The following is a 13,955-nucleotide window of genomic DNA, read 5'->3' on the forward strand; positions in this document are numbered from 1 at the left end:
TTAGCAAATGGCTGCAATATAACAAAGAGTGAAAAATTGAAGGGGGTCTGAATACTTTCCGTACCCACTGTATATGTTCATACTAAGAAACTTGGCTGGAGTTCAAACACATTCTATGTTCAGTTAAATGAAAATGTAGCTGTTTCCCAATATGAACAAATACAATATGTATTTTTTTTTATAAGACACTGATTCTTGAGACATGGGACAAAACATGTCCAGCAATTGTAACTGTTATTAGGTTTTAAAATTAGTGCTGTCAAACGATTAATCACGATTAATCACATCCAAAATAAAAGTTTTTGTTTGCATAACAGCACACATACATATATTATGTAAACAAAAACTTTCATTTTGGATGCGATTAATCGCGATTAATCGTTTGACAGCACTATTAAAAATTAAAATATTTTCAATTGTAAATGTTATGGGGGATTAATAATAGAAGGTATTTAACACAATTATCCCCTTCAATTTAATTGTATCATTATTATATCAAATATATGATGCTTATTGTCTTTTCACTACGTCTAAAACAATGTGTCCACAGGGAAGAGTTCAATCATTCATATGCTATAAAATAGATAAAATGCTTTTTAATGATGAAAAAGAGCTTGTTTTCTTAAAAGCAACACTTAATAATATTTAATATCAAAGCAAGGTTGTTTTTCAGTGACACATGCATGTTTCATAAGATTTCAAAGTTGTGTCCCCACTTGGGTATGTCATTTATATCAAATCTATGATGCTTATTGTCTTTTCACTACGTCTAAAACAATGTGTCCACAGGGAAGAGTTCAATCATTCATATGCTATAAAATAGATAAAATGCTTTTTAATGATGAAAAAGAGCTTGTTTTCTTAAAAGCAACACTTAATAATATTTAATATCAAAGCAAGGTTGTTTTTCAGTGACACATGCATGTTTCATAAGATTTCAAAGTTGTGTCCCCACTTGGGTATGTCATTTATGTCTCCATGCCAAAATGGGGGTGCTTTGTCAATATTCTAAATGGAAATAATTATGGCAATAAATATTTGCTGACTCTGGAAACTGAGCAAGAAAAAGAGAAAATTAGTGATTTGAAAGTTCTTGTGAACACAAACTTTGTGGCTTTATGTGAGAGGAAACTGAATTAGCCTGAATCAAAACAGACATGCTTTGTGAACTGTATCGCTGCCAAAACCCCAACATGAAAACTGTATTGCAAAAGAGTTGAGGATTTACAAGATTTGTGGCTAATACGCTCAAGTCTGACATTTTGGCTTGCTTAGACTGGAAGCTGCCCTTTCATAGAATAAGTCTCTTCTTGGCATAGAGAGCTGTGTACCTCTCAACAGGTAATAACTCATATAAAGCCATGTCATCTCACACAAAATTCTCTTAACAAACAGGTGTAACAGACTCCCTCTAATTGGTTCAATCAAGATACTATTCTCAGAACAGTTTCACACTCTCTGTGCTGTCACCTTGACAAGTGTGAAGGAATGAAGACAACATACAGCGACAAGATGTGTGACAACACCTAGGATTAAAGTTCAAATGGAAAAATTGTCTTCAATTAAAAACTGAGAATTTTGTAAGAGAGACTATCTGTGTCTTAAAGGGATAGTTGATTTTAAAAAAAAATCTGAGATCATTTACTCACCCTCAAACCACTATTAAAAGAATAGTTCACCCAACAATTAATATTTGCTGGAAATCTACTCACCATCAGGCTATCCAAGATGTAGATGAGCTTCTTTTTTCATCAGAAGAGATTTGGAGAAAAATGGAAAAATTGTCTTCAATTAAAAACGGAGAATTTTGTAAGAGAGACTATCTGTGTCTTAAAGGGATAGTTGATTTAAAAAAAAAATCTGAGATCATTTACTCACCCTTAAACCACTATTAAAAGAATAGTTCACCCAACAATTAATATTTGCTGGAAATCTACTCACCATCAGGCTATCCAAGATGTAGATGAGCTTCTTTTTTCATCAGAAGAGATTTGGAGAAATTTAGCATTACATCACTTGCTCAGCAATGGATCTTCTGCAGTGAATGGGTGCCGTCAGAATAAGAGTACAAACAGCTGATAAAAGCATCACAATATTCCACAAGTAATCCACATGACTCAAGTCCATCAACTAACATCTTGTGAAGCAAAAAGCTGCATGTTTGTAAGAAACAAATTCCTTATTAAGATGTTTTGAACTTCAAAACATCTTGTTGCTTCCAGCTAAATTACGAGTCCATAATAATATTTCTCCAGTGAAAAAATAATATTTTCTGATTCAGGAACGAAAAATCTTGATTTACAAATCAAGCACCATTTACAAGTAAAAACAGACTGTGGATTTCTAATGGCATCGACTTTTTCCACTGGAGGAAGCGTTTGTTATGGATTCTAGTGCCAGAAGCAACAGTTTAAAGTTGTCTTAATGATAGATTTGTTTCTTACAAACAAGCAGCTTTTTACTTCACAAGACATTAATTGATGGACTGGAGTCATGTAGATTGCTTGTGGATTACTGTGATCTTTGAACTCTCAATCTGACGGCACCCATTCACTGCAGAGGATCAATGGGTGAATTTCCCCAAAACTGATTCTGATGAAGAAACAAACTCATCTACATCTTGGATGCCCTGAGGGTGAGTACATTTTCAGTTAATTGGCATTGTGGGTGGACTATTCCTTTAATTTTATTCAATGGAACAAACCGAGAAGTGTGGAAAAATGTATCATGCTACTTTTCCATACAGTGATTAATAAAGAATAAATTAGAATGGTAGAAGTAAATGTATGAATGAATAAATATATATTTGAATTAATTAAATGTTGCTTTTTGGAATTTGACAACCCCTGGTTACAAAAGCAGAGTTTAACTTCTATACAATTTCTTTGTTTGCGTTCCACAGAAGAAAGTCATACAGGATTGGAACAAGGCTGTTTTTTGTTTTTTTTTTATTTATAAAAATACACCTATAATGCAAAGTCTTGATATTTATTTAAATTGTGTCCACTATACTCAAACAGCCGCTGAATGTTTTACAAAGTTTGACTTTTGTCACGATTGAATTACCTGTAGCTACATTGTTTCTTCTCAGTAAGACTTGGGTTTGTCTGGCTGAAGAGAGAATGAACGTTTTTTTCCCCCTCTTTTCACGCTCTAAACACAATGTTAGATGACAGTGATTAGGCGTCTTGTCTCTCTAGCCCCTGACATCTGCATTTTAATGGCTCAACTGAAGCCTGTGAATTGAATTAATTTGCAGATATTTTCCACACCTCAATCGATGTGTGAAAGAAGGTAAACTGTGAAAAAAGCTGCCTCGTCTTTTTCTCCAATTTAATGATGTTGAAAGCTCTGCCTACTGACTGTTTAGAACAAATCCATTACCATAGCCTATGTAAAATGCATTGGTTGGCCTTGTCATGTAGGCATGAGATATTAAAGGAATACTGGGCTCTTCCAGAGAGGTCAGTGTAAGTGTGTGCGGACGAGCTGTAGGCTGAAGCTGCTTTGCAGTCCCTGTGGGAAGACGGAGTCCTCGGATATTGATCTGTCTAGTTAAGACCACTTACAGTGTATGCCACAGATGAGAGGAGAACAGAACAAGGGATCACAGAGGTCGCTGAGAACAGACTACTCCGCTGGGTCACAATACTGACCATTTCACGGATGGAGGTTGAGGGTGGATGTAAGGCAGAGATAGAAGCTCGAGTCTGCAATTTAAGTCATTACTCACCAAAAATCCTGACATCCACCTAAATTCTTTTTGGAATGTTAATGAGAAGTAGTGATGTCTGATTTTAACACAACATTCTATTGAATCATATTTTGAATCAATCAGGTCAAACTCTTCAAGTCAATTAGAGAATTACAATTCTTTTGCCATTGTCATCAAGGAGATATTTATAAAAATGCCTCAAGCATTTTTTATATATTTCATACAGTTGTTTTAAACCCCCTTGACTATTGAATTTAGGTGAACGATTTAGGTCAAAAAAGCTGACTTGAGAATCGACAGGGACTCTTAAAGATCAGAGGAAGATAAGAGAATAGAGAAAGTTTTTATCTGAATATCAAGATATATATATATATATATACATTGAAATGACTATCTATTTTGCTCTTTCTTCTTGTGAAAATTTGCATCCATTTACTTTTATATTTCACAGTGGCACTTCTTCTAGAAAATTACTATTTTCTAGGAACTCCTCAACACAAATAACGCATTTAAAAATGAAAATGCAATTAGCTGACATGGCGTTGAAAGAACTAAAGAAAGTCAATAAAACCTAGAGAAAGCTATCTGTAAGCATTCCCATTCATTTCAATGGTAGTTGGTCAACTGCCGCATGATAATTTCAAATCTCTCTTTTTTTCATACACCCACAGATTTTTTTTTGAGCCAGCTGCCTGAGCTATAAGCAGTGAAAAAAGAATTGCAATAAAAATCTACATTACTATTACAAAATAGCAGCAATACTGTACATATAGTACACTGCTTGTAAAATTTTTTTTATCAGAATAAGCAGCTAATTTGAATAGCAGAAGCCAGGAATGGAGCAACAGTAAAAGCTGAGGTAACAGATTTGAAGTATCCACTGACCTTGCCAGCCAGGTTTGCACACTGGTTTGACATCAATGTGAACCGGAACACTTTCCATCGCCCTTTTCTGGCCACAATCGTAAGCGGTCACCATGATTTTGTAGTGCTGCTGTTTGTCATAGCTCAGTCGCTCCGTGTTCCTGATGTTGCCTGGAGAGAAGAATAAATGTAAGAGAAAAAAACAAGCCCATTACTTGTGAGAGAATTTAAAGACATGCTAAGTGGAACGAGGAAAGTAAAACTTAAGAGAGCAATGTGTAATTGTTGCAGCTGCCAGACTGAGATACTACACCAACATATGCTTTTAAACAATAATTAAGCTCCCTTACAATGGCTCTGGCCAAATGTTTTCAATCACAAAAGTAATTTCAACAGTGTAAATGTCCCTGTTTCAGCAATTACAGATTATATCTGCAAGACTGTTTCCAGTGCTGCTGATTAGGATAAAGACAATTACATCTAATCTCTATAGTTTGCATTTCAAACTTTATAGTGGTTTATTATGTGCATTCATGACTAATAAAATAATGTAGGTGGGACATATGGTTAATAAAACTACAAATGTTGAGTTTGGACTTTGAATACAAATTTACTCACAATACAAAGAGTACAAACAGTAACCACCTTCTGTTCTTCATATACAAATGGGATTTGTATTTCTGGTGTCATTGAAAAATGTATCCACCTTCTCTACAAAGCCATTCCAACTTTTATGGGTACTGATTAAAAATCAATGATTGTGATTGTGATTGTGATGGGTATTATTTTTTAATGTTTTAAGTCTCTTATGCTCACCAACGCTGCATTTATTTGGTCAAAACAGTAATATTGTGAAATATTATTGCAATTCAAAATATATTAAATGTAATTTATTCCCATTTATAGCAAAGCTGAATTTTCAGCAGCCATTATTAGTGACACATGATCCTTCAGATATAATTGTATTTGCTGATTTGGTGCATAATAAACATGTATCCCATTGTAAACATTGTATCATCAATGTTGAAAAGAGTTGCTGCTTAATATTTTTGTGAAAACCGTAATACTTTTTTTCAGGTTTCATAGAAAGTTTACAAGAACAGCATTTTTTGAAATATAAATCTTTTGTAGCATTATAAGTGTCTATACAGTCACTTTTTATCAATTGAACACACCCTTGCTGAATAAAAGTATTAATTTCCTTAAAAGTCTTACTGAGCCCAAACTTTTGAATAGTAGTGTATTTTTTCTTAATCATATATAATTTTAGTGTTCACATGATATTACTGAAGATCCAAGTAGTCAAATGACACATTAAGCTACCAGTTTAGCATAGTGCTAACTGGTAAGAAAAGCTCTTGATCAGTATTTGATTAAAACGCTATGTTTTAGATCACGTACTGAGCAAGAGAGACACCCACAAACTATAGCGCTGAAGCACAGTAACGAACCAACATGTTGTATATACTTGGAAACGGTTTCTGCTTCCACTAAGAAAGACGCACTTTCCTTCAATCAAGACATATATAACATAATCAATCATTACTAACACGGACCTCTGCACAGACACGATGTACAGATCTGACATTGTTGTATGAGTCATTCTTTATCAGCTAAGTGCTAAAGGTACATTCTGACTTTCTAACCTCTGGCAGAAAGCCAGACCATGCTCTAAAAGCTTTTTTTTTTAGGGATGAGTATTCTTCCTGGTCAGCAGTTCGAGAAGTGCCAGCCTGGCACTGTTGGTTAAAAAAAGTCAGTAAACCACAGACTGTACACTTGCAGAGCTCCAGGTTAAAGGACCACAATGACATGGATCTTCTAACTGGCACCTGTCACTTGAGTAATGAGTGCTTTTTGTCACAGGACTGATGTGTGTAATTTAGCATTTAGCACCCACAGTTGCTAAAGGCGGCTTTGGGGTTGATGTTTGGTGTATGGCGATGAGTCTGGACGCACTCTGTGGTGACAGAGTTCATATGAGGCTGAACTAGCAGCTAGTGATTTGATGCTCTCACAAGTCCGTAGGCCTGTGGTTATTTTTACCTGCTGGCTGCATTTCAATGAGACCAGCCGTGCTGTCAAGGAGACAGCATTGAGGAATAGAGGTCAGTCGCTCTGGGCTCCCATACCAAGTCTGCACCAATCCTCGGAGCCACAAAGCTAAAGTGTGGCTTGAAATACCCTCAAAGCCATACTTCAACAAACACAGGTATGTGGAAGGAAGAGGAGGGGTGTGTGTGTGTGTGTGTGTGTGTGTGTGTGTGTGAGACAGCCAGTTCAGTTGTTGCAGCTGATTACAGCAACTAATGTCAGGCGGCATGATTAAGAGCAGGGGGTTTTAAAAGGAACAATTCTCCTCCAGTGAGTTATCAATGGGCCTCTGTCTGTGCGGCACAGATCAAAACAGGAGTATGACTACAGAATATGAGACAAAGTGGGTGAGACGATGAAAACCCTCAACTTGTCTATGTTTCTGCATGTGAAGTTCAAACCGGGGCATCATGCATCTTTTAATGAGGAGGCACAAATGGCCGTCTCGGGTTATTTGAAGGCTTTTCATATTTGAAATAATTAACCCTGGTTCATTCTAAACCCTGGGTTAGCAGAATCTTGGGTTAGCTTGCTTCACGTTTCACGCTGCTCATAATTTACCCAGGGTTAACAATTAATCCTGGGTATTCATAAACTGATGTTTCACACTTTTCATGCCTAAACCCTGGGTTAACGTTCTTATTTGCATATATTTTGTTGTGTGAATGCAGCATGCGACCTGTTTATATAATGGCTCTAGCTTTGCAGCCTTGTATTATATATTGCAGACTGTATCAAGTTGTTCCTGAATGGATTTTTGGACTATAAAGTTATAAATGAAACGGTCTCCTCTTTACTCCAATTAATGCATTTTCTGTCACTATTTTACATGTTTCCTCTGAAACACTAAAACGACTGTTTATACAATGTGCTTTGTTTTCAAGGCACATAAATATGAAGCTATTGCTAAGCATCTAACCATAACATTCTAACACCACATAATTTCACACTGTACAAGTTTGGCACCACAATGTGGGGTAAAAGTGGTGCTAACCCTGCTCTGGAATGACAATAGAATAATGATGACTTGGGGTTAGGCACAGTGTGAAAAGCCCTTTTGTGGAGCAAGCGGAAAAAGTGGCAAGCAATGATTGTCAGGTTTCTTATCCCATCCTTTAATATATTAATGATATTTTTATTGAATGAATGTATTAATATCTATGTTTTTCATAAACCAAGCAAAATTGCAGCTCAATGTAGAAGCTACACAGATCACGATGCATTTTGTTGAATGAAAAGAGCAGCTTAAAGGGACACAGTGGTTTAAAAAGGTGAAATAAATCATCTTTATTTCATTATAAACTTATAAGACTTTTTGTCTATATGGAACAAAAATCTCTCAATGTTTTTGTCCATACAGTGAAATTTAACGGGGTCCAAAATTGTTTTGAACCCTATTAATGTTCACTGTATTGGCAAAAACTGTTTAAAAATACTTTAAAATGTCTTCTTTAGTGTTCCACAGTAAAAAAGTCATGAGGGTTGATAATGGAATTTTCAGTTAAAAGCAAATAATATGCGGAATGTACAAATAGATTGGAATGATTTAGACAATTTAGACAAGTCAATTCTGCCACAACGTTCCACACTTTTCTTTATCTACAATAAATCACGCACCATAATTATCATAGACACTTTCTTGATAGTTGCATTCAAAATCTGAGGGGGCGCGTGCCTCAGTTTGAATAGACATGACACTTCTGATTGAAACTTTAAGCATGTGCCTCAGCATGTGTTTGAATTTCTGTTCTTTTAGAATAAAATCATAAAGAACAAAGAACACATGTTTAATGGCCTCTAGCATTTTAGTGCTACTGATGGTGTAAATTCAATCTAAACCCCCTTTTATTTCTCACATTCTCACTCTTTTTCTGTTTTTATTATTTCTGTCTCTCTTCCTATTCGTATCTGTCGCTTTCCTTTTCTCTCAACGAATTCCATTCAGAAGCGAGTATCAAATAAAATGTCTGTGTCAAATATTGCCTCTTTGTGTCTCGTTTCATTCACGCTGTCTCTATGCTTAAAAAAATGAAACAATGTTAGGAATATTTTCCGCTCATAGTTTTTGGGTGCACAAAAACAATGAAATCTCACAGAAGATCTTTAGTAAATTACCTCAGGTTTCAAAACGAATCATGTGGTACCGCCACCAACACAAACCAAGCTTTCTCCCTCCTACCTAACATCACTAGTGCATGTTTCTATACTCAAACTATTTATCATTCTCTCTGTACTTCTCTCTTCTTTCTCCTGATCTCATTCTCGTTCGTCCCCTCCTCTTCCTCCTCCTCTCTCTGGACCAGAGAACACAGTGCCAGTGGGCCTGTTGTATTTAATAACTCACTCTGCCCTCTGATCCACAGTAAATGATGAAGCCAAAAGCACTCAGAACAAAATCCACTCGGGCGGCCCATGCATCACTCAGCTCTCGCCTGGCACAAACCAAGCAATGTCAGTGCCAGGCGCACTGCAGACGCTGGCAGGGCCCAAAGCGGCAGGAGGAAGCGAATGAGACAGGAGTTCTGAGTTCGACGTGAGCCCCTGAACGAGACTGCAGCTCTTTGAGACAGCTGACACCCCACCAGAGAATATGAGAGGAAGGCAGACAGCCACAGCGGAGAGACGGGTGTCTGATCTGCGGCAGCGTGGCGAATGTGATTCGTGAGCTCCGGTCCCTCCAGCACCACAGAGTCGTCTCGAGCATGCCCGAAAGTGTCAAAGATTGGAGCTCTGACCGTCCAGATGGCCAATGAGCCATTTAATTCACTCATGCATTCAACAATAACCAAATAAGACATCAATTCTGCACTGGTGAATGATGAATACAGAAAACGGAAGCTAAAACAAATCAAATTCAATCATCTTCACCCAAGAGAGAAATCACAGGTGAAGTACAGAAGTGAGAAAATTATTTGTCTTTATCACTTTCATAAGATTTATGCAATGAAAAAAGCTGTGAGAAAGACAGGTAGAAAGAAAGACAGCCCAGCCACAACAGAAATGGGGTGAAAAGTACATCAGGAATTGTTACTCAAGTAATATTTTGGGGATTTCGTAACAAGCAATATTGAAAGTAAATACATGTACTCTTACTCAAAAACATGTTAAAAACAAAATCAAACATTTTACTCCTTACTTTGAAAGTCTAAAATAAATTATATACCTTATATTTAAAAGCCGTAAGTAGTTTCCTTTAAATCTAAAAATAAAGCAATATTGTAATTTAATAATAACCACTGTTAATGATTGGTGAACTTGATCAACAGTCACAAAAAAAAAAAGTTAAGAGTTTTTTTTAAGTCTTTTGTGCTCATCAAGGCTGCATTTATTTGATCAACAATGAAAAACATTAAAAAACTATAAATTGAAAAACAATATTATAATATTAATGCATAATTTTTTACTTCAAAATTTTAAACAGGAGTGTAAGTTTCTGTTTAAAGGGGTCATATGATGTGATTTCATGTTTTCCTTTCTCTTTGGGGTGTTACAAGCTGTTCGTGCATAGATAAGATCCATAAAGTCGCAAAGATTAAAGTCTCAAACCCAAAGAGATATTCTTTCTAAAAGTTAAGACTCAACCATGCCTTCCTAAAACGCCTCATTCAAACACGCCCCCACAAATCTACATTACTGTGTTGGAAGATTTGCATAACACCGCCCAAATGTTTACGCAAAGAAAGAAGGCGTAACTTTTATTCTGGCTGTAGTATTGTTGCATAGATTGTAAAAAAACATGGACGTAGTGTCCGTGACGTCACCCGTAGGTTTCTGAAGAGCATTTTTGAAGCTTAAAGTGCACGGAGACGGTTGTCGCCATCTTGGCTGCGTGTTACTCCCGGATAATCGAAGATGGGCAAAAAGGCGGGATGTGGGTGGAGCTGGTTGCTGAAACCACGCCTGCCTTGCACAACGGTGGTGACAGAAGCGGCAATCCACCTTGAGCTATCACTCAAGTGGCCACGCCCTTAATTATGCAGAACTTTAAGGCTCAATATAATTTAAACGGATGAGTTATAAAAAAAATTCACCCCCTCACAGTTGTCATAAAGTGCAAAATTAGCTATATAGCCCAAAACCACTTTTTGTAACAGGCTGTAAACATTTTTTTCTGCTGTAAAGTTGGACATTTTAACATGGGGAGTCTATGGGACTGATTCCCTTTTTGAGCCAGTCTCTAGCGGACAGTCGATGAATTGCAGTTTAAGTCACTTCCGTGTTGGTTTCAAGAGAGAGACCGGAAGGTTGCCGCTTGTATTGCTGCTGCCGCCGTGGAGACACTGTGTGTTACACAGGAACAATAATGTACGGTATGTGGAAAATAATGATTTTTTTTTACCTTAAATCACGTAAACACATTGCATTACACCAAATACACAAAATGTTATTTTTAGCATCGTGTTGGGGGTAACTCATTACAAGTAATGCGAGTTACGTAATCAGATTACTTTTTTCAAGTAACTAGTAAAGTTAAAAAGTAACTAAGTAACGTAATTAGTTACTTTTTTAGGGAATAACGCAATATTGTAATGCATTACTTTTAAAAGTAACTTTCCCCAACACTGGTCATATGACCCCTTTAACTGAATATTTAGTCAAGATGTGTCCAAGGAAATTATTTTTTATAAAAAAAGAAAGAAAACGAAAGCAAAAAAGACATCAAACAAAATTCACTAAAATATATTTAGTGAAGTCTACAGTTATAATCAATTTCTTCAAAAGGTTAATTAATTTTGAGGTTATTTCAATTTCTTTGAAAGGTTATTTATTTAACAAATTTTGACACAGAATTCATACTTTATAGTACGTAATTTGTGTTCTTTCACACGTCTGAATCTAAGACTTACCATTTCGATCAATAGCAAAAGGTGTATCCTGTGTAACGATCTCATAGTTGCAGATCTGGCTGTACTGCGGAGAGCAGTCCTGATCCCAGGCCTCAACTTGCAGTATGCTGTCATAGATCTTGCCCTCTGTAACAGTGGCACGATATAATGGCTCCCTGAACACTGGAGAGAACTCATTTACATCATCCACCTGGATATGAACCACCGCCCTGCAACAGAACCAGAGGGACGGACAGAGAACAACCAATCAGGGTGAGGAACAGAAGAGATGTTAATTTTATAGAACAGAGGTGCTAATAGACTTGAGACACACAGTTATAACATCTCTGAACTTTGCGAGTGAACTGCGAATAGATTTACACGTTAGAAAGATTAATGAAGACAGAAAGAAGTTCATCTCTGAGCACTGTTCTGAGACCACACAAGGCCGGACTGACTGTAAATATTTAAGTTGATGAAGAAATAGTACGTCACATGAAATGAAATACAGTCTGTACCATGTCTGGGGAAATTCCCAAAGAAAAAAGTGGAAAATTAATGAAAACATCCATAGACACCCACCAATCAATCAACTGCAAAAATGGCTGCAAACATTTCCTGGTTAAATTAATCTAATTAAAAAATTTATTTTTATATGTTTACTTGATAACAAGACTACTGTGTGGTGCAGCAGGCAGACTAGATGGCATGGTTTACCTACCTGACGTTACATCACAATAAAATTACTCATCAAACATTAAGCTGTTGTTTATCAAGCTGCATTCGGCACAACGACACAAACACAGATGAAGCTTTTGCCTGCAATATGTCTGCAAATACAATCATTGCTAAGTAATGCATTTCATTAAGAATGAATCTGACAATTCACAATAAAAAAACAAAACAAACGAATATCTGAGAACGTAGGCTGAAGGTGCAGGTTTAGTTTAACTTGAGAAATGTTTTAATTAGTCAGACTAAACCAATGCAATTATATATACACATGCATAATCTTTTTTTTAAACTTCAGTTTCATTTAAAACATTTTATACCAAGAAATTGATCACATCACACATGAAATGAAGATTGCAGTCATATTCATAGCCTATTTAAATCTGTATCTCCTTTCCAACCCCAAATCATTTGTATGGTAACTAGCCTGAAAAAGAGCTGAGAAAGTTGCATTGTGGTGCACAGAGCTCACATCAAATCTTAAAGAAGTCCAGCTCAGTGTCTGCCGTTCAGTCAAACCAGCTGTGACCTTCTTTGACAGAAACATAAATTCACGTGTTGACGTACGTCTTCCTAAATCGAGACATTAAGTTAATGGAACCTGCATTTAGATTATCCCGCTGAGATCGCAAGATGTACTTGGCGATCTCTCTTGCGTGCACGCGTTCGCACACACCCCTCACTATCGCGGTGTCAAGAGACATTCATCAGAATGAGCCAAGCTGTGAAATAAAAAGCACTTCTTCATCTCTCTCTCTCTCACACACACACACAGCAGTGGGTGCCTGAAGCACGGCTCTCTCCTGCACTTCATCAGAGCTGTGTTCCAGCTGCAGCGAGTTGCTATTGTAAGAGAGATTGTCAGGCACATATGGAGCTTCCGGCAACTTTGTAAACATCTTGATGGGTCATCAATGCAGGGCCAGCCAGGGCTGGGTGTGTAGAAATGTGTGCAAGCATATGAGTGTGTATGTGTGTCTGTAGCCAACTCATATGCTGGAGTGCCGCCAGGGACAGAGAGAGAAAAAAAGAACAAGGGAAGGAGAGAGCGAAAGAATGCTGGACGGTACACTAAACTTCACTCTGATTTGAGATTTGAGGCGAGGAGTGCAAACTTCACCACGGTTTACACCAAGGATGATAACTATAACAATAACTATTAAGGCTGGGTTTTGACAAATTTCACGATTTGATTCAATTGCTTCACAAGCTTGCAATTCATTTTGATTCCGAATCCAATTTCGATTCGATTTGATTCAGTATCGATTCTCTTGGAACTGAGGCACTACAGTGGTCCGTCCCTCCACATTAAACAGTGCCAAAATAGCATTTCTTGTTTGAATATTGTAATAAAATGGACAGCATTTTAAAAAGTAACGAAGCACACAGCTTATTGCTACAGTATTTATTGGATGGGAGGTGCGCTTCAATGTTCCATTTATTAACTGAAAACAGACTAATCGATTAAGAATCAATATCATTTCGTAAAAATGAGAATCGATTCAAATCAAGAAATCAATATTTTTTACCCAGCCATAGTAACTATAACTATAAAGTTTTAGTTATCATTCTAATTGCATGAAAATAGCAAAGTCCACACCACAGCTATAGGCTAATGGTAATGACATAATTGGAACGATTTTCTCCAACTGATGAATGCTAAAAACATTGACCAATCAGAATCTACCTGACTTCATATACATCGGCAGGTGACATAATAGCAA

At 36.8% G+C, this 13,955-nt stretch overlaps 1 protein-coding gene across 1 annotated transcript in view; it reads right to left on the reverse strand.

The window, feature by feature from the left end:
• The window catches only part of LOC107668970 (calsyntenin-2-like), a 212,059-nt gene that overhangs the window by 55,809 nt on the left and 142,295 nt on the right, over window positions 1-13,955 (reverse strand). Inside the window, exons 4-5 of the mRNA XM_016461051.1 lie at window positions 11,521-11,729; window positions 4,601-4,750 (exon numbers count right to left, since the gene is read on the reverse strand). Coding sequence (XP_016316537.1) covers window positions 4,601-4,750; window positions 11,521-11,729 — 359 coding nt within the window. The remainder of the gene's footprint in view (window positions 1-4,600; window positions 4,751-11,520; window positions 11,730-13,955) is intronic.

Source organism: Sinocyclocheilus anshuiensis, unplaced genomic scaffold (assembly GCF_001515605.1).
Source record: "Sinocyclocheilus anshuiensis isolate Anshui unplaced genomic scaffold, SAMN03320099.WGS_v1.1 scaffold4, whole genome shotgun sequence".
NCBI classification, from domain to species: domain Eukaryota; kingdom Metazoa; phylum Chordata; class Actinopteri; order Cypriniformes; family Cyprinidae; genus Sinocyclocheilus; species Sinocyclocheilus anshuiensis.